Below are 25,206 nucleotides of genomic sequence, written 5' to 3'. Positions count from 1 at the left end.
TGATTCATACACACACACGTTTCATATATATATTCCTAACCAATATAAATCAATGGAGATTTAATGAGTTGCTTTTTCCAGGTGAGCCTCTGCTAGTTATCTAAAATTAAGAGTTACTGAAGCACAAATTAATAAGGTTTTGCTGCAAGACCACATCATGCATGTGATTGTTTGTTTTCATTTGTGATGTAATGTGACATCAAAAATTATGAATCAACATAAGATGCTTAAAAATATTAAACAAAATAATGAAGCATTCATTCTTACAATGATTTTATGAATATACAATATATGAAGTAATCAGGAGATCATTCTAAACACTATAGGACTCTGCAAACTACAAAGCAGTCACGAAAAATATAAATTAAGTTGTAGCATATCTTTGTGTGTCAAGGCAGTGTAGCATGTTGCTTCTCTAGTGCCCGAGTGTCACTCTCAGGGAGACGAGGACTCTCGTGACAGTCAATAATCACCTGTCAGGCTGTCAGACTTCACCGCTCTTGGGGAAATGCTGGATTTTGCTCCTTTGTCCACAAGTACACCTGGAACCTGTTGTCTTTCATTAGTACGAGATGGATTCTCCTAAAAGATGAAAGCCAACTAATGCTACAGTTTATCAACTAAAAGTGCATAAAGAAAACAGGCCTATAACGCATCACTGAAACCATTACAATAATATGGTACTGAATTATGCACGTGCTGAAGTATTGAAATACAGTATCGGTATATCTTACTAATAGCGGCCCGATTATATTCCTTTGCCATTCCTCAGTCCTAACAAACCTGGGAACTAGGAAGGCGAGATAATGGGGAGGGGGAGACCAGACAATCAATTTTTTTGGCTCATTTAGAGGTATAAGGAGTAAAATATTGCATTTAAGGAAACTAACCAAACGTAACCTAACCTGCACATTAACTTAAGAGATTAAGTCTACCATAACCTTTGCTGTTTTCTAAAGATGATAGTAAAACGTATATTGCCGTTCTCTCTCTCTCTCTCTCTCTCTCTCTCTCTCTCTCTCTCTCTCTCTCTCTCTCTCTGTGTCTGTATCTCTCTCTCTCTCTCTCTCTCTCTCTCTCTCTCTCTCTCTCTCTCTCTCTCTCTCTCTGTATCTCTCTGTATCTCTCTGTATCTCTCTCTCTCTCTCTCTCTCTCTCTCTCTCTCTCTCTCTCTGTGTATATATATATATATATATATATATATATATATATATATATATATATATATATATATATATATATATATATATATATATATATATATATATATATATATATATATATATATATATATATATTGAGTTTGCCTTAATGGTCAGAACTCGGGTCCTCCTCTTGCAGTTTGCATTGAGGCATCTTGCTTCTGCGCTGCCGAAGGACCAGGTCTGGGGCAGGTCGGGTCACCGTCCTGGGCCATCTCTTCCGCTTCTTCACCGGAGCCGCTGGCACAGGGGCCTGTGGCGCTGCTAGAGGGTCGGTTGCGAGTCCACGCTGGTGGCTGGACTTCACATCTCACCCACCTAGAGCACACGAGCGGCAGAAAGAAGCCGCTTACACACTCGGGGCATCGCCGGGCTCAGACGTGATGCTTTACCTCCGCAGTTCGGGCAGCAAACCTCGCAGCTCTCGCCAGCTTTCAGACCGTCGAGACACTCCGAGGTGCAGTGCCGCTGGCTGCACACGCCGCATATCTCACCCTCCCTTTTACAGTACTTCTGCGCATGTTCGAAGGCCTGGCATCTGATACACCGAAGGGAGTTTTCTGACGGAGAAGACTCCCCAAAAACCCTGGTCAAGGGAGTCAGGGACGGCGCTCCTGAACGCCGCCTCAACCTGGCGAGTATGGTCGATGCGGCCGTCTCCCGCGTCTTACGCACTTTGTTTTACAAAAGTGATGGGCGGGTGCTCTTGAAGAGGTACCAGGGAGCAACTCACGGGTTATCGCATAACGACATCCCGAGTAATCCTGTCTACCTCCTCGAGAGCAGAACCGAACGGTCCGTCCTCCCGGGAAGGTGAAGCAGAACGCGGGTCTCGTCCTTGGGGGTGAGATAAATCATCCCCCTCAACCGTGAGCCTGACCCGAATATCCGGCTTAGCCTCCTGGAGCCGCCGAATGGCTCTATATGCCGTGTCTTCCTGATGCACCGCGGTCTGTACCTGTGGTATTCCGTGGCAGAAGGTTCAGAGTAGGCAGTGGGAGCTTTGTGGCGCCGCCGCTCGAAGGTGAACCTATCTTGATCCGTCTCCTGAAGATGCTGGTGAGGTGTAATCCGTGCCATTGCTGTGGGAGTCTCCATCGGGGGTCGTAGACTACCACACAGCTCACACAACTCGGAGTGTTGGGGCTTTTGTACTTCTTTCGCTATATATCACATGCGCACGGGGAACGTATTTGAGTCGCCTAATATGCTAACCTGGTACTTAGATCTTGGGTATGGACTTTGTGAGATACGTGCCAAAGAAAACAGTCCTGCTAGTGAAGTAACTACGTATACGTGGCCGCTTAACAAAACCAAAACACGTCTTACACATTGACTGGCACTTATCACTATATGCGAATATTTTACGCCTTCATGAGGTTTCATAGGTAAGAATATCCCTTCATCCTTTTACACAAACTAATCCTCCACCACTGTACTTCCTCATCCACTCACCTCCTTGTCTATCCCCGCCAGGTTGACACTGATAATTATGGGTAAATTCTAGAGTTTGTCATTACTGTGGTAATACCCTTTCCTTATTTACCTCACGTGCCTGTCAATACTCACACGTGTTATATTCCCAGTGCGCACCTGGCATTCCAACTTCTCGCTGGGACGCCTAAGTGACGCCTTGTCTTGTCTTGTCTTGACATCCATCATTAACACTACGATTATACTAAAAGTTTCTTACTCGTACCTTGTTCATCTCCCCCTCTCCAGACACTGCAGCCTGCAGTGACGCCTTCCATCACTGCCGCCTGGCTGTGGTGAGCGGGCCGCCGCCATGACACCGCAGCCCGCCAGGTGAACTCCCGCGCCATCACAGATGAGGCAGGGCAGCAGGTGACTATCGTCCCAGCTGTGGCAGCCGGCATTCCCTCTTCAGGAGGACAAAGGGGAAGCCAGCAGAAGGGCACCTCGAAGGTGATAACGTTCAGGGCGATAAGTTCGGCAGAAGACTGTCCGCACAGCACAAATGAAGCTCGAGCTGCAAATCGAGCTTCCCTGGCAAGAGTGGCAGCGAGAGCGGCGCCACGTGGCATGCTAGCAGAGGGCGCCCGTGTGTGCGTAGATCAAGGGAACTGTGACGTCCTTAGCGCACGCATTTAGAAAGAAATGGCGCGCTGTCATTTACTTCCAGTGAACACACTACATGGACATACTTTTGGAAATTATTGGTGTTCTCTATTGAAGATGTTTGCTCTCTCTCTCTCTTTCTCTTTTATGTATTTTCATAAAATAGGATTTCGAGAATACGTGAAAATACCGTCGCCATTAGCCGCCTGGTGCACAACAATGCATGCTGCACTGTCCAAACTGTACTATACAAGTAGTACAGTGTTACTACTGCTACTGCTGCTCCTTACCGTGGTGTTTCTGGTATATTCTTATTATTCTCAATACTGTTACTGTTAATCAAATTTTTACTTATTTACATTTTCTCATCCAGTAAAATCTTTATCCTCTATTGGTCACAGGCCTCTGGTTCAATGGTGTCCATTCTAATGTACATGTACTTACTATGAAACTTCCGGAAAGGGATCACCGTGACAACAATCTACGATTGTTAAGGTCCATGCAACACTTTCCACGCTCCAGACTTTTCACTGTCCTCTCTATCTCTCTCTCTCTCTCTTTCTTCTAATTCACTGGTTAATCTCAATATGTAATGCGCCATGTGCCAAGTTTAGCATTTATCACACATAGGGGGCACTAGTTCCTGGGATGTTGGATAGAGAAAAGGTCGTGTGGGGTAGGGGGAGGGGGAAACTAAGTGTCTGGGGTGGGAATTTAATGTGCATGTTCTGAGATGTATGAGTGTTGAGCGTTTGAATGCATCCGCTGTTAAAAGACCAAAGGGAGTGTTCAGGTAAAACACCACAAGGTTACTTTCCATCATGTTTTCACAAGCTTGATCATCGTACATATAGGTTAAAAGAACACAGACTTATGAAAAGTTTTACTGTCACAAGCTTTATCATTCATATCAAACATGAAGTAATATGAGCATGCAGATTCAGAATTACATCCAAGCAAGATACTGGGGCCAATGCACTCCACTCATGTCAATACTGGCAATCATAATGTGACAAAGTGTGACATCTTGTAAGTGATGATGATGATGCAAGTCTACGTCTGTTACAGTTTTTGTGTGTTGATACATTTGGCTGCAATAACTGCTATGAGATCTAAGAAAGAATATTTAGTTCTATCAATACACTGACTGAGCAGCCGACATTCATTCACAGATTTATACATATTAACAATGCAGCATTCTCAAGGTTAAGAAAACCCCGCCCTTTCCCACTTGATATCACACAGTGCCCACCAAGAGCCGCTGCACCACTACAAGTCTTTGGGGCTCAGGCCACATGGTCTCAAGAACTCCTGCCCTCGTTCATGGATCCACTTGTTGGACACTGCAAGGAGGACAAACACCAGGTCACTTTATCCAATGTTGTGGTGACTTTGGTCTGTATGAGGTATCTTCAATAATGATGCAGACAGTATGGGTATAGTGGTACAAGTTTTCCCTTAAGGTACATAAATAAATGATAGAAATCACTCCACAGTTTTACCAAGGCATCAACTGTTGAAATGTTCCCTAACAGTGGTGGTCAAAATTCAAGAATGAAGTTTTCTTCTGAAGCTCAAGCACTGCTTAATTATATCATTAGAAAATACTATGCAAGAGGATTTAAGATGTAAGGTGCATGAGTACTGAGTACTGTTGGATCTCAGCAAGCATGTTCTTACCCCATTTGGTGCCCACCAGTACTGGGCAGGCAGCGTGGCGGGTTAGTTCATCCCCCTCACCACTGGGGTGCAGGTTGTGCCAGAAGGCAGCAGCACCCTTCTTGGGCCATAGTGATAAGTTAATCTGGGGGAACACTGTGGCTCCTCCTGCCTCAACGTCAGTCATCTGGAGGGTGTGAGGGAGGAAAGGCAGCCAGCAGTCAGTACACAGCCTTGTGTTGGTGCACCGCATCAATCAATGCTAGGGTGTATGCAACTCAAGATGTGCCAAGTTGTTTACTTTACTGTACAAGATGGTGGTTTGTCTGTTGCAATTTTTTTAAGTACATTATGAAGTGATTTACATTTTTAAGTAACCATATTTCCATAACATATAAGTAGCAAATTCTGACTAGTGATTTAAGAATTTTCAAGTGATTAATCTACTTACTGACAAATTCTGAAAAAAAAAGGCACCAAAGCAGCAGGAAAGAATTATATTATGATAGTCTTTTTTCAGAAAATATTAGAATGAATAATGAAAAGCAGGAAGCAGTTGATAATATAAGCAGGAAATAGATTAGCACAGACAAGCTGTTACAGGTTTGAGTCTTACTTATAGATGTTGTCTGGGAATTTCATGGCATATGGTTTACACCAAATTTGTTAATTTTGTAGAGGCAAAAAGCAAGACAATATAAAAGAGACCATGCAGTTATGTTGGAACACTATGCAGCAGCTTAGGTAACATAATTGTAGGGTGGAATTAGTTGCCAAGCTACTCACATAAAACAAGAAAGTTGACATGCGATTGCCCCAAGGGCCCAAGTCATCCTCCTTGTCATGGTCCTGTAACATGCAAGGTCACAGTCCTGGGTTATAGAGGGAGTCTTTGGTCCTGTCCATTTGTCTGTCATGTCACACCAACAACACAGTCCTGGAATTGTCTCACTGATGGAAACCTCTGTATGTTTTTTTCAATCTTTACAAAATTAACTACTTTTTTTTTTTTTTTTTTTGGTGAAATTAATGATTCATAGATCTTGTCTGTATATGACTGCTAGTGTGTATTTACCAGTCTTTATTTTTAGGTTATAGCTGATATGTATGCTTCATTATCACCAAGTCTTCTTTGACATGCACTGCCTTCAAGTTTACTATGTACAGCAATGAATTGAGGGTAATATTACTAAGATCTTATCCATAGGCAAATGGTAATACCCAAAGCAGCAATATGTGAGGCCTTGAAGAGCAACACTTGGTTAGGCATATCAAATTTCCATGGGAAATATTTTGAATGTATGTTTTTTTGTAAATCTCTATTGTACATTTGACCATTTGTAGTCATTTCATGTTTCTCACATCAAAATGAGTAAAAAGACTATTGATTGTTTAGCTTACAAAGGGAACAAGTCACACTTTATCATTAATACTCCAGTATTACATCAAAGTATAAGCAATGTTAGTGTATTATTAGTGTTGTAGCACCAGGTGTGGTGTGCCATATTCTCTGAACACTGTGCATGTGTGTCCTGATCAAAGCTGTTGGCTGGAACTGTCAAGTCCTAGAGGTGGAAGGAAGGTAAGGCACAGCACACAGTGTAGCACATAATTTCAGCCATTACAGAAGCCAGCAAGTCACATTGGCCAGTGTGCATGTATGTCATCTAAAATGAATGCATTAAAAGCTGCATCCACTAATGAGTGACTTCAAACAACAAAACTTGGGGGCAACAATGTGTTTTGCCTGACTTCACATGGCAACCTCGCATGCCAGCAGTTTGAAAGCAAGTTAGTGGCACACTCTGTCTCCTGACTAAAGGGGAACTGTGAAGTAACTTTTCTCCTAAGGAACTTCAACTTTCCATAAGTATCATGATATTGAACCTTTTCTTGGGCGCCTCGCCACAAGTGTGTGAGGCGATCATTTATATTAAATAAAGGCTCTTCAGAGTCTTCTATATGATAAAATGAACAATAGTTTTCCTCACAGATTCCCCCATTAATGGTTCACACAGTTAGTATTACGTCTGAGAACACACAATTACTAACTTCACCTTTCATTTACTTACATAAAATAAGAAAGTAGCAATTCTGTTACCAGTTCCTAAAGATTTAAAGGCATCTTTCTCTTCTCGCTGTGAAACAAGTTTTGAAAATAACATTACTGCAATTGAAAGCACCTTGAAATCTATAACTAATGGGAATGATGTTACAAAATGAAAATATATAAATATGAACCTTAATTTCCTACCAAGTTAAGAAAACAAATATATCAACATCTGCAAAAATGTCAGCAAACTACACACCTTAAAATGACAACTTAAGAAGTGTATAAATGACACAAAGTCCTATAATGACCAGTACATATTTACTGTGTTTAAATTCCAGGAAGCAAATTTAGTTACACACTGTCAGCAGTAAGTGATCTTTAAATTCAGTTTGCTACATTTAAAAATAATTTCCTATAGTGACTCATACATGTTTAGTGTGTTTATATTCAAGGACGCTCTGTTCCTTTCTGTGACTTACCCGAGCATAGTCAAAGTGAGGCTCGTAGTGACCACCAAGGCCGTAGTTGGCGACCTGGAGTTCCTCGGCAGTGTTTATGTTCAGTCCTGTGATGATGAAAGGAAAGCACACATGACAATAATGGAAAGTGTGGTGCATTTTGCCTCCAGCCCCAAAAGGGAACTGTTGAAAAGATTATCCAAAATTACAAGTACTATCTTTAAACCATGGTTAAATTTGGCATTCCCTTCTTTTGGATTTTTGTTTTTTTTATTTTATTATTATCTTTTTTACTTTTTTTTTATTTTTTAGGAGGAAAACAAACCAAACATAATGACTTTGTTGCACTCAGTAATGAATGACAATTATGGTCTGACACTTGCATTACAGCTTTGTAGTGTATAATTCTCTTAGGGAAGTATATAAAATCTATTCATGGAAGTGTTCCCTTTTAAGTTCTTGCATCTCTTCTTATACAATACTATAGTACTACAGATTTCTTTCTATCAAGACAAAGCATACATAAATGAAAGATAGTTCTGTATCAGGAAGCAGCAGCAAAATTTTACCTGTTATGGCAGCCACACGTTCATTGACTGTCCATACAACCTCTGAGTCTTCTGCCTTCAGCCAAGATGACTTGCTGATGCGATAGGATGCTATTTCAAGCTCTCCGGTCTTATAATTCTGCACGGTGGCTCTCCTAAACTGTAACAATGAGCACAGCATTACCATGACTATAGTACGCTCATTCCTGGCTCACAACTGGAGTTTATGTTCTTTCTGTAACCTTGTTGCTGGTTAGACAATGGCTCCTTCAACCTCACTGGTGATGGATATGTGGCTCCTAATTAGCCCTACAAGTTCTACTTAGAGTCCCTATATCTCCCTTACTTTGTGCAATACTTGATTTTTTTTTTTATCATTGGACAGAAGAATGATAGCAGATTACAGAAATTTTAAAACAAAGTTGGAAATGACAAAGAATAATATAATCAAGATGATGTGAGATGAAGGTGCAGAGTTGAAAATGTTTGTGTTACTTTTTCATCACAGAATTATCATGATATTGTGAATAAAATAAAAATTGTGGCATGTGATAGAGGAAAGGTGGTAAGGAATCAGCAGGTCAGCACCATGAGGACAAACATGCACACCTTAACCTGTACCTGATATGTGATGTGACAATTACATGTACATCTGAAATGTGAACAAGAGTATTTCATAAGTCATGGAGAGAAAAGGAAAGGCAGAAACTTACCAAGGGTGTAGCAAGTTCTTTAATCACCGAAATTTCTTGATCACTGAGAACATCATGGTAAATGTAAATAGTTGGGTTGATGTGTGCCAGCTCAGCCTTGACAGGACCAATCTTCAGATAGTCACTGGGCCCATACTGGAGAGAGACACCACTCAGCACTACAATGTTCATATAACCTTATCAAAGAGATACCACATAGTACAAAACAACCAGATATCTGTTTCAGTGACAAAAAAAAAATTATTAAAAATTATCAAGTTACTCACAGCTACAATTTAACCATGAGAGAAAGAGAGAGAGAGAGAGAGAGAGAGAGAGAGAGAGAGAGAGAGAGAGAGAGAGAGAGAGAGAGAGAGAGAGAGAGAGAGAGAGAGAGAGAGAGAGAGAGGAGAGGAGAGGAGAGGAGAGGAGAGGAGAGGAGAGGAGAGGAGAGAGAGAGAGAGAGAGAGAGAGAGAGAGAGAGAGAGAGAGAGAGAGAGAGAGAGAGAGAGAGAGAGAGAGAGAGAGAGGCGGGGTGCAGCAGGAGGGGACAAAGGGCAGCAGTGAGTGAGATCAGTGAATGCAGTACCTGGTAGTAGCAGTGAAGCTTGCTGGAGAGCTTTGGGGACAGGCCACCCTCGCCTCGACACAGCCGCTCATAAGACCGGCGCTCCCGGTGGTAGGCGTCATTGGCCAGGGTGTTCTCTGCCACAGTGTACCCCTGTGAAGAGTCAGGATTTGAGGACAATTTACTTAATGACATCACCTAGAAACTCTTACTGAATCAACTTCCCTACACTAACTAAGGCATTATCCAGACCTAAGATGTGGAAACCATCATTCCTGAGGAAAAACTCCTCGGTAAAAAATCTAAAATCAAACAGGACCACTCTTTCAAGGAACAAGTATTGGACTAAATGGGGCTAAGCTCACAAGGAGAAACAGTAATTTCCAACTACCTCTACTCAAGCAAGCAGTTCTTAAGTTCCAGGGGTTAAAACCATCACAGTCTTCACTCTCACCTTCTCCACAGCCTCCTCATCAAGGGAATCAATGTCCTCCCCTCTCTTGGCTGCTTCCTGGTTGTTGAGTGCCTGCTCATAGTACACCTTGTTGCCCAGTGCTCTCTGGTGGTTGGGCCTCTCCAACAGCAGCTCGTTGGTCAGCTTGAGGGCCTGGCGGACATTTCCCTGCATGTATGTTGAGAAGGCCAAGTACTCCAGGATGTCTGCATGCTCCACAGTCTTGTTGTTCTCAGCCTCCAGGCGAGTGAGAGCCTCTGTCATCCACAGTGTTGTGTGGTAGTGGTCTCCCGAGTTGTAGCTCTGGCGACCCAGCTCAAAGCAGTCAGCCGCTAAATAATCAAGTGGGAGATTAACATTTCAAGGCCAGGCAAAATGTAAGCACTATGACATGCCATACTTGATATCAGAATCTTGAAAACATGAATCCTAAATTACAAACTTACTAATTATAAGTCACAAAATTCAATGTTCATTTCCAGATTCTCACTGAAACTTAAGTATGTACACACAAACTGATCAATACCTACAAGGTTGAGGAAAGCAAAGTGGGTCATGACAGCAGTGCAGCATAACCTACCAGTCAGCTCCCTGTAGGCCTGTTTCTTCCCCAGGATCTGACCCCGAGCCAGCTGGGCAGTGTCCAGGTTGTAGGTGTCCTGCAGCCGCATGAGTGCTGTGGCCGCACCATTCAGGTCCTCTTCATCTGGCCATCGCAGGAGGTCAGCCATGCTTGTCAAGTTGTTCAACATTTCTGAAAACATCCCAGCATTACAACTCAGTACAAAATATAGTATTATACATACATACACATACCAAGGCTGCCTACTTCTGTATTTCCACCTTCTAAGACAAGTATACACGTTTCACATACACACTAACTCACACAAGCTCTTAGTCTCAATTTACACATCAGCAAACATAATACATAATACATGCTGCCGCCTGACATGCCTCGCCCAGTCTGTGCCACCAGACACCACAACAAGATAACGCCCCTAAAGGCACTGCACACAGACCAGTACAGCCTCAGCATGATTCCCACCATGGTGCGAGCCATCAATCGATAGTATTTCCCTTCTAGATTAGACTTAGCTTTAGGATTATGTTAAGTATTTCCCCACCCCCTCTGTACATTTTCAGTTTGTTAACTGCCTGAATAGTAAACCGTTTATTATTATTATTATTATTATTATTATTATTATTATTATTATTATTATTAATGCTAATGACAATGAAGAATTGCATGTGTAGTTTAAGACATACATGAAAAATAATTACAGTATACAGAAAGAAGCTATGGACTGGACTTCCAATATCTGACACCACTCCAGCTTGTCTGTCCATCAAACAGTGTAAAGAAACACTATGTATCTATCACACACCAGGCTGGCAATCCCACACAGGGTAGTACAGACAAAGCACCACACACTCACACACACACATCATTCACACTCTTAACCCTGTCTGTATGGTGTCCTACAAACACACAAAAGCAAATCACAAAGAAACACAACCACCAACAAATCATGCAGTCCCTGAGTGTCACCTTTGCCCATGGTATTGTCAGTCATGGCATCCTGTAAGTCAGCCCAATCCACAGTGAGTCTCTTCACCAGCAGGTAGGCGTTGATTGGGTTGGCCAGGAAGTCTTCGGGTGAGTGTGCCGCCACGTCATGGACCCGCTCCATCTCAGTCAAGTCTCTGTTGGAAAATGTGAATCAGCAATGAACTAGAACTAGCAGGGTGAAGAGAAGAAAATATAAAAGCAAATTTATGGACCGGTTCCATCTTGATCAAGTCTCTGTTGGAAAATGTGAATTACCATTGAATTAGAGACCTGGAAAGGTGAGGAGAATATAAACATATTAGACAAAAGTTTCGTCAAGCACAAACTTTTTAAGTTTTTGAAGTTTTTCTTCCTGTGCAATGATGAAGTTCTCAATGGCTCTGATCATCTCTCCCTCTGTGGTGAGCAGGCGACTCATGTCTGACATAGATGTGAACACCTCCCCCTGGCAGGGCACCGTCAGCATGGCCACCACCGCCACCGCCGCCACTGCCAGCCACCCCATGGCTCACCTGTAACACAAGTTACAATTAGTAATTAAAATTATTCATTTGTAACCTTGGCATAGCATATCTCCACTCCATATTTTAGCATACAGTAATACTAAAACAAATGTTACAGCCCAGGTATCACAAACTTACAAATACTGTAGTAAAACTAAAAATGAGAGAGAGAGAGAGAGAGAGAGAGAGAGAGAGAGAGAGAGAGAGAGAGAGAGAGAGAGAGAGAGAGAGAGAGAGAGAGAGAGAGAGAGAGAGAGAGAGAGAGAGAGAGAGAGAGAGAGAGAGAGAGAGAGAAACTATGAAGTGATATATTCACAAGTCCCAAACCTCTGATGCGATAAGGCCATAACCAACATTCATACATAATTCATGCACTGGATATGAAAGATAAAAAGTACTGATGATCACTGGCATTTAAAGGGCAGCCAAGAATGGGATAGAATAATCTTTTCCTAATGTGTTCAACTTAATAATAGTGATGGATACACTTTCCCTTTCACTGGCACAGTACACCAGCATTGGTAACTCCTTGACCCCTTCCTATCATTCCCATTAGGCTCTGTTCACATCTGTTAATCTAAGTAACACACTAATGCGGTTGGCAGCAAAAACACCATATTAACATACCTTGGTAAAAACTGGGAGCACAGAATATCATGATTACGATTACTACACATTTATATCTGGACAAAATATGATACTTTTACATCACAATCTATGCCATGAAGAAGACAGCACTGAAATTAATGAACTGAATTAATCTAAGCCTAACCTAACTTAGCCCATGGACAGAAATGTTTATGGTAATTCTTAAGGATACATTTTCCAGCTTAACCTGCAATTTTATGGGAAGCTGTTGTTCAGTAATTGCACTGCAGCAGGGAATTAAATGTCTACAAAAAGTAACAAGAATATCAGTACTAATGCATGTCCACCCCCAAATAATTACCGTTTGTGGTGGATATATGTACCATTAAGATATACCTGAGGATTATGGAAACAACCTTGTCATGATATTTCCAGACACTGACTGTTTATTTCTCAGTATAATATGATGCTTTTTCAAGTCGTAATCTACACAATGAATGAATCAGCAGTGAAATTAATGAACTGGATTAATTTAAACTTAACCAGACCTTGCCGCAAGATGAAAACACAGGTATTATAGAAATTACTTTAGCTTACTAATTCTGAGATGATAACTATTTACTTCTAAGTAAAATATGATGTTTCTTTCAAGTTGTGATCTACTCAGTGAGATCAGTAAAATCAAAGAACTTAATATCAACCTAACTTAGCCTAAGCTTGTACTCTGATGAAAGTGCAAATGTTACTTCAGTATTATCCAACAAGAGGAAATATTCTTATGATATGTTACAACTTGTCCACTGACACAATCTACTTAAACCTAATCTAACCTAACCACTGGATAAACGCTACAATCCGTGAACTGAATGAACCAAAACCTAATTAGACCCAGCATTCCAATGAGGAACACTGATGACCCTTCAATACTACCCACAAAGAGACGAAATCCATGTATCCACTAGTATCTATCTATCATACCCTTTACCTTCCGTGCAGGCGTGGGTGTGGGTGTGTCGGCCCCGTCCCTGCCGTGCGCCGCCCCCACACCCGTGCCAACGGTGCCCAAGCGGTACAAGCAAGGGGAGGCAAGGCAAGCAGTGCAAAGATACGCAATGCAAGCTGGTACACGAGTCAGCTGGGTGCCGGGGAGGGGACCATTACCGCCCAGACCATGGTTAGAGGGCCGCAAGAGCCACACACAAGAGGCACACACAGCCACACTCTCGGCAGTCCCCGCCACTCCCTCACGTTGTTTTGTTTACATGTCCCATCGCCTCTTGCGTCACTGAGTGTGCGTGGGTGACGACTGACGATGTGGCGGTATGGACTATATATGCTAATGAATGATAGGTTTCCTAGCTTAAGGTGTTTGGGTTTCATTCAAGATTGTTTTCTGAGAGAGAGAGAGAGAGAGAGAGAGAGAGAGAGAGATACAATAACCAGACAACTCTAACAAATGCTCAAATATTATAAGACTGATTACAACTATTAGGCGTCAAACATACTATCTATATATAACTCCTTTCTCCTCTTGACATAATATAAATGACCCAGAATCAATGTATAGACTATTGGCATTGTGGTGTGTGCGTGGTCTATGGCAATAAAAAAATATATAGCAGTCTATCGAGAGGGTTAGATTTTTATTATTTTTTTTTTTTTTATGGTGACTGCTTTTGATTTACGTACCCATAATTAATGCATAGCTTATTAATATTCTTCTTCCTTCTTCTACAGTCTTTCCCACTTCAGTATAGGATAACCGCTCCTCACTAGTCTTTTCTTTAAGGTTTCTGTCTTCTGCCTCCTCTCCTCAGTCTCCAGTCAAACCGCCCCCCCCCCCTCTCTCTCTCTCTCTCTCTCTCTCTCTCTCTCTCTCTCTCTCTCTCTCTCTCTCTCTCTCTCTCTCTCTCTCTCTCATCTTTGTCTTCTTCTCTTTCCATCCACTTACACATCTACCATTCTTCTGTGCAGTCCTTCCATCTCTTCTTCTACCTGCTTCGTCTTCTTCTTCCATCCACTTCCATATCTACCAGTCTACTACTCTTGCCTTCTCTTAACGTATCCAAACCAATTCTTTCTCTGTTCTTTGTGTTTTCTTCAACTCAACACCTCCGTTACTCAAGTTTGGCTGTTCCTCTTATTCAGTCATTCTTCACTCTATCCCTCCCTGTCATCCCGCTGCTAACATGGTCTGTGTTGTGTACTCGTGGTGGGGCTATGAAGAGAGACAGCAGGTGTGGCGAGTCCCAAACAGATACACCACACAATCATCAAGGGTTTCCACGCGATAATAGTAGCAAGTGACAGCATATCAAGATTCCATTTTTTTTTTTTTTTTTTTAAGTTGGAGTATGGAAGTAGTCAATATAGATTATGATTTTTAATTTAGGTGGTATCGTTCTGTGTGTTTGATTCAGTCCCACGATCCTTTACTTTTTTTTAATCTTATTTACTACCAATCTATTATTTTTTTTTTTATCATCTTAATCCAAGTATACGTAATGCGTGCCACCATGTTTATTAATCATTTATCAACGTAAATCATAAATGACAATACATTTTATATATATATAATTTCTTGACTTTTTTTTCACTCTCACTGCACTTCGTCCACTTCATCTAGCACGGCATTGGGTTGTGTTATTTATATCAAGGATGTCAGTGCATTGATATCAAGGAACACGGATCCTCGGCTGTGTAGAGAAAACAAGGGTATACTCAAGTATTCCCACTGCATTAAGTAGATCCGCCGTGATTTTAATAGTTATCCATCTCACATCTGTATCTGTATTACTGAACCACAGTGTATGAAAAAAAGAAACAGTCACACAATTTCTCTTTCTCTCTCGCAACCTCGGTAATGATGGGGCAAGAAAGAGTTACACAAAATCCTAGCCATGCGCAGTAGCTACTTCAGATTTCCTGAGGGGACGGGGGAGGGGGAAGGGAGGGGAAAACTCGTGCGTCAGAAACCACATTGTCTAAATTTCGATATAAAAACTTGCGGTTTTTTCTCACATTTTTATATTATTATCGTATCAACTTCTGCCCCCTTCTCCTCCTCCTCCTGTTCCTCCTTCATCTCCTCCCCTTCCTCTTCCTCCTCCTCCTCCTCTTGCACCTATTTTTACTCCTGCTCTTCCTCCTCCTCGTTCTTCTTTCTTCTTTTTCTTCTTTCTTTCGGTAATTTCAATATTCACCGTGTTTATAAATTCTTGCATCTGTATTACGTATCATAATTACATATATTTTATATTACATTATATTATTATCATATCATCTTATCTATGATATCACACGTTTGCTAATAAAGTCTTCTTTTCCCGTAACTTCCTCTTCTCTCATAGTTCTTATTCTCCTCTCAAAAATACGAATAAGTATATATTTCTTTCTTCCTCAGACTTCCTCTTCGCCTCTCAGACTTCAAACTCTCCTCTCAAAAAAATAAGAATAAATAGATAACTGAAACACAAGAAAATAAAAAAAAAGTTATAAAACAAAAAATAAATGAATGAATAAACAGATGAATAAATAAATAAATGAAAATAAAAACACAACCTCAATAAACGATAGTAAGCGAGCAGGGAAGTTACATAAACCTGACCTTCTTATGTAACACGTCTGGGGAAAAGCTGAAAAGACAGGAACTACTACACAGACTTTGGCGGAAAAGAGAGAATCCGGAAAAAAAAAAGGAGATACAGAATTAGAAGGAAGTCCCTATAGAGCGCGTACACACACACACACACACACACACACACACACACACACACACACACACACACACACACACACACACACACACACACACACACGTAAGAAAATGGAGACTTAAAAGGATAAAAAGGGGTGCCGTTGCAAAGGTTATACGTAGCCTGAAACATCATCAGTGGTGGGAACTCGTTTACATAACTGGAACTTACCGTAGCAAAACATAAGGAAATATTACATCAGAGGTGGAGAGAGAGAGAGAGAGAGAGAGAGAGAGAGAGAGAGAGAGAGAGAGAGAGAGAGAGAGAGAGAGAGAGAGAGAGAGAGAGAGAACATAAGGTAAGCTGGAATAAGACGTCAGGCCTACACGTGGCAGTCCCTGAGAAGAAACATACAACAATGAAGATTGAAGGAACGACCCGAGGAGCTGCCGTTAGTTACCAAGGCGAGAGCTCCGCAATGATAACCACATCGACTCGTTTATATAACTGGAACCTGCTTTTTATGACACCTGGGATCACCGTATTATGAAGAACCTCTGCGCCGCACCTCCACTACATTCAAAAGGCTCTAGATGAAGTTGAACGTGTTTCCAAGGATGTTTTTACGGTTCTAGTGACAGATTAACGAGATTTCTGCATTATTAAGAAGGAATACATTCTTGAGAACTCAGCTCATCATCTCTGTGGCCTTTGAATACAGTCGTGGTGAGAGAGCGAAGCGTTTCAGAATGCGGCCCTTAATGGACACCTGAACGAAAACTTACGGTGCTTCTTGGTTGTGTTTTCAATACGATTTTCACACTTGTTGATCTGTTTTTTTTTTTTTTTTCCCCAATTATCACACAATATTTAATTTTAAGGGACACTACTTCAAAATCGTGTCACCCAAACGCTTGTCTTTTAAGGCATATTAGTAACAACTGTGTCATCTTAACGCAGCCCAGTACACGGGTAGAGGTTAGGTGAAAGAGAAAGTGCGTAATGTTTTATGGGTAAGGAGAGGGGAGGAGGGCAAGACGATAGGGGCTGGGTTGCTGTGATAGGGATAGGGATGGTTAGAAGTATGCAAGGAAGGGATGGGATGGGAAGAAGGCAAGAAGAGAAAGAGAAAAGACATGACAGGGAGAAAGGAAAGAAAGTACAAGGTGTAGTGTAGATTTAAGAGAAGGGGAGAGGGTGGATGAAACAGAAAAGAAACTGATGAACAGTGATCAGGGAGAGAGAATGAGACAAGAAAGGGGAGAGGAGAAAGAGAGAATTAGGAAAAGGGAGGAGGGCATAGGATGGAAAGAGAAAGCGAAAGGGAGAAATAAGAAACAGACACGTGTATAAACCAGGGAAGTGGAATAATATAAGAAAGGAAGAGGAGGAAGACGGTAGAAAGAAAATGAGGGCATAGAATGAAGAGAAGAAGCGGAAGAAGAGAAGCAAGGAATGGGCAGATGTGCAAAAGGGAAAGGGAAGGAGGTAATGGGTGGGTGGGAAGATCGGGAAGACAGGCTGGGGAAGTTGGGGAGAAAGGCAGATGGGAAGGGAGAGGGAGAGGGAGAGGGAGAGAGGAGAGGGCAGGGGCATCTTGTGACCTCAAAGAGAAAGGAAAAGGGTGAGGAGAGAAGGGGGTATTACCTGGCAGCCCTGAAACAAATACGCATCACTAAACTTCATTGAATTTTACGTAGTGAGTTAATGCAGAAAATCGCGAAGGGAAACTTGAGGTGTGTAGATGTGTTGTAAGGTGGCACTGTGGCCTCTCGTCTCTTTTGTACAATAGGTAAAAGCACATTACAAACAATATTGAATTCCACACACTGGGTTATTTTACAGAAAGCCACGAGGGAAGTTTGAGATGCGTGTTATGGGTGTGTTAGGTGTACTGTGGCTTCTTCGTTAAATGTACGGTAGGTAAACATGTATAAAATAACCGCACTGAATTCCACACATTGGGTTATTGCAGAAAGCCATGAAGGGAAACTTTAGATATGTGTAAGTCAGATGAATTATGGTCTCTAGTTAAATGCACGGCAGGTAAATAGATTAGGCCAGTAAGCCACATAGAAAACTACCGTATTTGCCTCGTCTACTCTATTTTGTACGCTAGGAAAATGTAATAAGCCAGAAAGGCACAAAAACGATCAGTCTTCTTGTCTCGTACTCAAGTTTGCATGTTAGCCAGGACGATAACTAGCACTCAATTTGCTTCGTCAACCCAATTTTTGTACTACAGGTAAATTCACTGAACCAGTAAGCAAGGGAGAAAACTAACATTCTCTTTGCCTCTTGTGTTCAATTTTGCATGTTTGGTAAATGTTTTAAGCCAATAAGCCACGGAAAAAAGCAAAACCTCGGTAATTGGTGCTAAATGTTTTATAACTTTACTCAAACAAGGTAGGAAAGTTAAATAAAAAAAAGTCCCAATGGTTTTGTAAGAATGCCTGCTTTAATTCACTACACACGGTCACGGAAGACACGTTAGTTAGGTCACGGCTGCAGTGAGCGATTAAACAATTTACATCATTCTCTGTCACGGTAAAGAAACACCTATTAATTATATAACACTGACTCCTATGAGATCGTCAGAGTATTCAAGACTCAAAGAGTAAATTCACAGCGAAGAAGAAGAAGGAGAAGAAGAAGAAGAAGAAGAAGAAGGAAGAAGAAGAAGAGAAGAAGAAGAAGAAGAGAGAAAGAAGAAGAAGAAGAAGAAGAAGAAGAGAGAGAGAAGGGGGGAGAGAGAGAGAGAGAGAGAGAGAGAGAGAGAGAGAGAGAGAGAGAGAGATAGAGAGAGAGAGAGAGAGAGAGAGAGAGTGAGTGTGTGTGTGTGTGTGTGTGTGTGTGTGTGAGTGTGTGTGTGTGTGTGTGTGTGTGTGTGTGTGTGTGTGTGTGTGTGTGTGTGTGTGTGTGTGTGTGTGTGTGTGTGTGTGTGTGTGTGTGTGTGTGTGTGTGTGTGTGTGTGTGTGTGTGTGTTGTGTGTGTGTGTGTGTGTGACAAGCGCATCAAGAGTAGGTGAACAACGCTGCTTCTGACCATAACACAGATCCAAAGAAGAAGATTGCTGAGATATTCGAACAAGTGCTGAGGTCAAAAGTGAAGCAAGGCAGACTCAGATGAATCACAAGAGTAAGGTTACTGGGACATTTGGCGTATGACCTCCATTACTCACCTCAATATACCTCAGACCCACCCATAAGACATGTTAGTTAGGTGACGGCTGTAGTGATAATCTTTAGTTAGGTGACGGCTACATAAACACGCATTAATTTACATAGCACTGATCATTCCAACAAGCTGCGAGAGACAGGTGACTTGGGTGTTACTCAGATGACATGTTAGCTAGGGTGATGGCTGTAATGACTGGCTGATAAACTTGCATCTCTCACTTCACGGTAAAGAAACACGCGGGTGAATTACGCAACACTGGACACTATAAATCATTGCAACAAGTCACTTAGGTATTTTCATTTTTCCTTTCTTTTTCTTTTTTTTTTTACAATTAAGGTACATAGGTTTGGTATAGTACGCAGTATACTGGAATGGTGAAAACAAAGCCACAGTGCACTTATGTAATATTACGCGCATGACCTCGATTGGTAGACGATTACTAACCTCAATAAACTCCAGATTTAATTCATTTCGTAAGAGTCGCCGCGATCACTCAGGGCGGATCACTGCAGCTGGCCACCGAAGACACTATTGCAAAAACCCTCGACACTGGCCAGTCACGCGGGGGAACCCAACCAGGAGCCTCCCCCTTCACTCTTCACTCCCCACCAGCCACCACCAGCAGTCCGGGGCTGGACGCGGCGGTGCAAGGAACCAAGGAGACACAGGAGAGGAGGCGAATAGTGAGGAGTGGTGGTATGAACACGCGTGCCTCCTCCACCTCCTCCTCATCCTCCTACTGCTGCTAATACCCACACATACGTCATCAGTGAAAGTTGCTTAGACGTGTTTAGTGGTATGGTGCGCCCTAGACCTTACCTGTGCACGCCTCACCACGTCCCATGTAAACCTTTGACCTGTATTCGCAAACGCTTCTGTTTACTACCATCATTACGTTTAAGGGGCTCTAGTGGATGTTACTGGTGTTCCCAAGGGTGTTGCCATGATTCCAGTGATAGTTCAAGGAGGACCCAGCTAATCCACGCACCTTTCAATCGTATTCTTAAAAAGTTTCAGCGACCTTCCTCAATTACTGGTGGCTTTCAAGGATGTTTCCATTATTCCAGTATAGTTCAAGGACTCTGTGTTATTATAGGAAAAAACAAAAAAACGCGCATGAAAATTCAACTTATCATATCTGTGGCCTTTGAAAACAGTCATGAGAAGAGTCCAAAGAGTTTCAGAATAGAAGCCTTTTGTAAATACAACTGAAACGAGACCTTTGTAAATACGATTCTCTCTGGAATGTGCCAAAGGAGTGCCGGTGCGGTGTGAAGTGAGCGAGAGGGAACAACAGCGGAAAAGTATAGTGAACTGAAAAACAAACAAACAAACTAAACACAAAAACAAACCAAGAGGAACAGCAGATAGGGAGTGCCGATACAAAGGCTACACTCCCCACCAACAACTCCACTCAACGGAAGTGTGTATGGAAAGGGGGGGTGGGGTAGAATGCATGGAAAGGAAAAGTGCCGTAATTAGATAATGTGAAGGAGAAAAGGTGATAAAAAAAAAGGGCATTAAAAGAAATACTTATGGTTTATGGAAATGAACGACTACAAATAAAAAAAAATTATAAGTAAAAATGAAATGAATGAATAGAAAGTAAAGAAAAGCAAAAAAAAAAAAAAAAAATGTATCGGATAATGTGTGGAGAGAAAGAAAAGGATGGAAGGAAGAAAGGAAGGAAGGAAGGCAGGAAGTGATCATAAAAGAACTTAAGTAAATTGAGGTAAAGAAGAATAGAGAGAAGAAAAAGAAGAAGAAGAAGAAGAAGAAGAAGAAGAAGAAGAAGAAGAAGAAGAAGAAGAAGAAGAAGAAGAAGAAGAAGAAGAAGAAGAAGAAGAAGAATTGGAGGAGGACGAGGAAGAAAAGGACATGAAAGAGAAAGACGAACAAAGCGAATACGAACAAAAACAAGAGGAAGTAGAGGAAAGAGGAAAAGAACAATGCACAATCTTCCAAAACACAAACGAAAACAGACAGACAGATAAACAGATAAGAAAAAAATATTAACTGACTGAATGTGACAACGAAGCATTGATAGCGAGTGAGGTGAAGCAGAGTAATCTAAATACCTTCATCTTTCAAGACCATTCAGTAAATCCATCACCTGCTGCCTATCTGTCTGCCTCCTGCTCCTCCTCCTCTTCCTCCTCCTCCTGCTCCTCACCTTCCACCTTCCCGCCCATTTGTTACGAAAAGGTGAGTGAACACATTATATTACATCAGTAGGGAAGGGAAGGTAATGTTGCAGTGTTTGTTGTAACCGCCATACACGCCCCTATGTCTCTCTCTCTCTCTCTCTCTCTCTCTCTCTCTCTCTCTCTCTCTCTCTCTCTCTCTCTCTCTCTCTCTCTCTGCTTGTCTGTTGGTCTGTTTATCTATCTATCTATCTATCTATCTATCTATCAACCTATCTATTTATCTACATATCTATTTAACCACCACTGTCTATTTTTTATATATATTTATCCATCTACCCACCCATTACTCACTCAATCAATCAATTTATCCATCAACACACACACACACACACACACACACACACACACACACACACACACACACACACACACACACACACACACACACACACACACACACAAAACAACTTCCGCAACATTTACACATTTTCAAACACACAGCCAGCACTCAGACACAAATTTATCTCATATCAGACAGTACACCTTATTACGAAAAACCTCCTGAGGGCCAAAAAGTCTGCTGCGGCTCGTTCTTCCTTTGTGTTCTTTCGTTTAAGTGTCAAACAGGTAGGAATCGAGACGGGGAGAGAGAGAGAGAGAGAGAGAGAGAGAGAGAGAGAGAGAGAGAGAGAGAGAGAGAGAGAGAGAGAGAGAGAGCACCGTACTTGTTAATGATAAAACGTTAGAATAGATAAAAAGACAAAGAAAGATAAAGAACGGAAAAACTCTCTCTCTCTCTCTCTCTCTCTCTCTCTCTCTCTCTCTCTCTCTCTCTCTCTCTCTCTCTCTCTCTCTCTCTCTCTGTGTGTGTGTGTGTGTGTGTGTGTGTCACGTAAGCTCAGCCCCCTCCAGAATTACTCCCTGTTGTCACACGTTTCGAAACCCAGGAAGTGATTCACCTGCACTGTGAACTCTAGTCTCCGGTCACCTCCTCCCTCTCTCAGTACACACACCCTTAGTTACCCCCCTGTTGTTCCTCTGGTCGCCTCCCTTCGTTACCCTTGTTGTTCCTCCCTTAGTTACCCTTGTTGTTCCTCCGGTCGCCTTCTCCCTCAGTTACTCTTGTTCCTCCGGTCATCTTCTCCCTCTTTCAGTACACACACATCCTTAGTTACCCTTGTTCCTCCTCCTCTTCTTCTTCTCTCGTTGTTCCTCCTCTTCTTCTTCCTGTTCTTCTTTTTCTTTTGTTATTTTCCTATTCTTTTTCTCTTGTTGTTCCTTCTCCTCTTTTTCCTTTGTTGTTTTTCCTCTTGTTCTCCTCTTGTTGTTGTTGTTGTTGTTCTTCTTCTTGTTATTGTTCCTCCTCTTCTTCTCCTGTTCTTCCTTCTCCTCCTCCTCCTCCTCCCTTTTAAGAGTATATTTCTAACCCTCTTTTTTTATTCCTTCTTCTTCTCTTCCCTTCAAAACGCATACTTCAATCCTTTCTTTCTTTCTTTCTTTCTTTCTTTCTTTCTTCTTTCTCCTCCTCCTTCTCCTCTCTCAAAAAATATGCTCCCAGTCCTCCTTCCTTCCTTCCTTCCTTCCTTCCTTCCTTCCTTCCCTCTTCCTCCTCCTCTCCCTCATACTAAGAATGCGCGGGACAGAGTGAGGATGCAATGTTTAGTGCGCAAGAGCATAATATACATAAGAATACAAAGGAAGAACAAGTACCTAGGAAAACTTTTGGTTAAATTATCTGCTGAAATGATGATGCACTGCTGATAAAACACAAACTATTCTTACTAACCTGTATAATCTTTTAGACAGTATTTTGTTTATTCATTTACGTATTTTTCTTTATGGTAGTTCTGCAGCGTATAGAGACAAAATTAATCTCCTATTCTCTCTTGTTTTATCTCCTGTGCCTCCATGTAGAAAACTTAAATAGTGATGCGAAGACTAACGGAGGGCGAATCACAGCAGTAATTAATAAAACAGCAATGTACGGTGAATGAGTGAGTGAGTGAGTGAGTGAGTGAGTGAGTGAGAGGCTGAGTGAGCAATCCTAAGACAACAGCCTCGCCACGCTTCACCTCTCTCTCTCTCTCTCTCTCTTGCTTTCCTCTCTCCCGTTATGCAAACACTCTCTCAGTCACCTCCTGCCTCATTCACTCACACACGCCCGTTTCAGCTGATCACGCCGCCCCGCTAACCATGCAGCGCGGCACGAGGCGACGGCTGATGCGTGGTGCAGCGGAACATTGGCAGGGGTAGTGACCGGTACACTAGGCACGGTACATTACTCAATTATGTGAGGAAATTTTATAAAGGGCCATATTTTGAAACAACTGTGGGCGCATCTCCACGAGTTTCGAAAGGCTCTAGATGAGGTTATGCAGGTTTTTTAAGGGTGTTTTTACGGTTCTAGTGACGGATTAACAACATTTCTACACTACTGGCAGGGGAAACGTCTTGAGAGTTCGGCTAATCATCTCTGTGGTCTTTGAAAATAGTCGTGGTGAAAGAGCAAAGTGTTTCTGCGTGCGGGCCATGGTCTGTGTGCATTACGTGTTATACAGGCAGACGCACCTCATATTTTGTCATTCGAATGGAGGAAGTATGTGTTTTTTTAAATCTAGCATCGTTTTACTACTGTTTTTTCCCCCTCCAAACAGGTAATCAAAAAAAAAAAAAAAATCGTTGTATAGGGAAACAAAATAAGGAAAAACAACAAAAAAGTCTTATATCATAAAGGAAAAACAATAACGGTCTTAATCAGAAAAAAAAAATTAAGAGAAAAAAATTCCTGACCTCGAATTTTTTTTTTCTTTTTCTCCTCTTCTATTTCTTTTCTTCCTCGACACGTTGATATTAACCATGAATATTTTTTTTCTCTCTCTCCTTCTTCCTTGACCTTTTGCATCAATATGACCACCCCCACCCTCTCTCTCTCTCTCTCTCTCTCTCTCTCTCTCTCTCTCTCTCTCTCTAGTCCTGCAGCCACGTGGTGTTGTTTATCTGCAAGGAACCAACAAAAAAACGAGGCTTGGCTAGATAAGGTCCACCCCTTAATGCGTTTTCTCCTCTGTCAAGTGGTGGTGGTGGTGGTGGTGGTGGTGGTGTAATAATAATAATAATAATAATAAACGGTTTATTATTTAGGCAGTTGACAAACTGAAAATGTACATAGGGGATGGGGAAAAACTTAACATTAATCCTAACGGTAAGACTAATCTAGGAGGGAAATACTATTGATTGATGGCTCGCACCATGGTGGGAATCGCGTGTGTGTGTGTGTGTGTGTGTGTGTGTGTGTGTGTGTGTGTGTGTGTGTGTGTGTGTGTGTGTGTGTGTGTGTGTGTGTGTGTGTGTGTGTGTGTGTGTGTGTGTGTGTGTGTGTGTGTATTAAGAGTGCAGTGATAATGAAGTTTGATATCGTTTTTCTCACAAATTTAATTACGATGAATAGATACATACATACATACATACATGCATAAAAAGAGAGAGATAGCTAGTTAAACTGATAGACAGATACATACATGGATATAAATGATACATACAATCCATAAGAAATACGTGATATGATTTCGAAAGGAAAACATAATAAAACGAAGAAACAACAACAACAACAACAACAACAACAACCGAGAAGAAATACAATACCCAGTAACATTTAATATAATTCACGTGTTTTCACTTCCAAATGCTGAAAAAATAAAAAAATAGTGACACTGAGAGAGAGAGAGAGAGAGAGAGAGAGAGAGAGAGAGAGAGAGAGAGAGAGAGAGAGAGAGAGAGAGAGAGAGAGAGAGAGAGAATAAAATACTACG

General features: G+C 41.7%; 1 protein-coding gene across 5 annotated transcripts in view; it reads right to left on the bottom strand.

Annotated features, from left to right (window-relative positions):
- Positions 1-4,153: 4,153 nt before the first annotated feature.
- The window catches only part of LOC135102653 (prolyl 4-hydroxylase subunit alpha-1-like), a 75,449-nt gene continuing 54,396 nt past the window's right edge, over positions 4,154-25,206 (bottom strand). The window contains exons 1-12 of one of the 5 annotated variants that reach the window (XM_064007988.1): positions 19,695-20,884; positions 11,611-11,796; positions 11,264-11,418; positions 10,295-10,468; positions 9,715-10,046; positions 9,282-9,413; positions 8,714-8,848; positions 8,022-8,160; positions 7,474-7,559; positions 7,014-7,079; positions 4,963-5,128; positions 4,154-4,625 (exon numbers count right to left, since the gene is read on the bottom strand). In XM_064007988.1, the coding sequence (XP_063864058.1) occupies positions 4,552-4,625; positions 4,963-5,128; positions 7,014-7,079; positions 7,474-7,559; positions 8,022-8,160; positions 8,714-8,848; positions 9,282-9,413; positions 9,715-10,046; positions 10,295-10,468; positions 11,264-11,418; positions 11,611-11,789 (1,638 nt within the window). In that variant the 5' untranslated portion in view covers positions 11,790-11,796; positions 19,695-20,884 and the 3' untranslated portion in view covers positions 4,154-4,551. Of the gene's footprint in view, positions 4,626-4,962; positions 5,129-5,727; positions 5,791-7,013; positions 7,080-7,473; positions 7,560-8,021; positions 8,161-8,713; positions 8,849-9,281; positions 9,414-9,714; positions 10,047-10,294; positions 10,469-11,263; positions 11,419-11,610; positions 11,797-13,360; positions 13,642-19,694; positions 20,885-25,206 lie in introns of those variants that run through there. The other 4 variants (XM_064007986.1, XM_064007990.1, XM_064007989.1 and 1 more) reach the window with 4 other exon arrangements.

This window comes from Scylla paramamosain, chromosome 8 (assembly GCF_035594125.1).
Source record: "Scylla paramamosain isolate STU-SP2022 chromosome 8, ASM3559412v1, whole genome shotgun sequence".
Taxonomy (NCBI): domain Eukaryota; kingdom Metazoa; phylum Arthropoda; class Malacostraca; order Decapoda; family Portunidae; genus Scylla; species Scylla paramamosain.
Note: the sequence above shows the minus strand (reverse complement) of the source record. Positions and strands in the feature narration are given on the sequence as shown.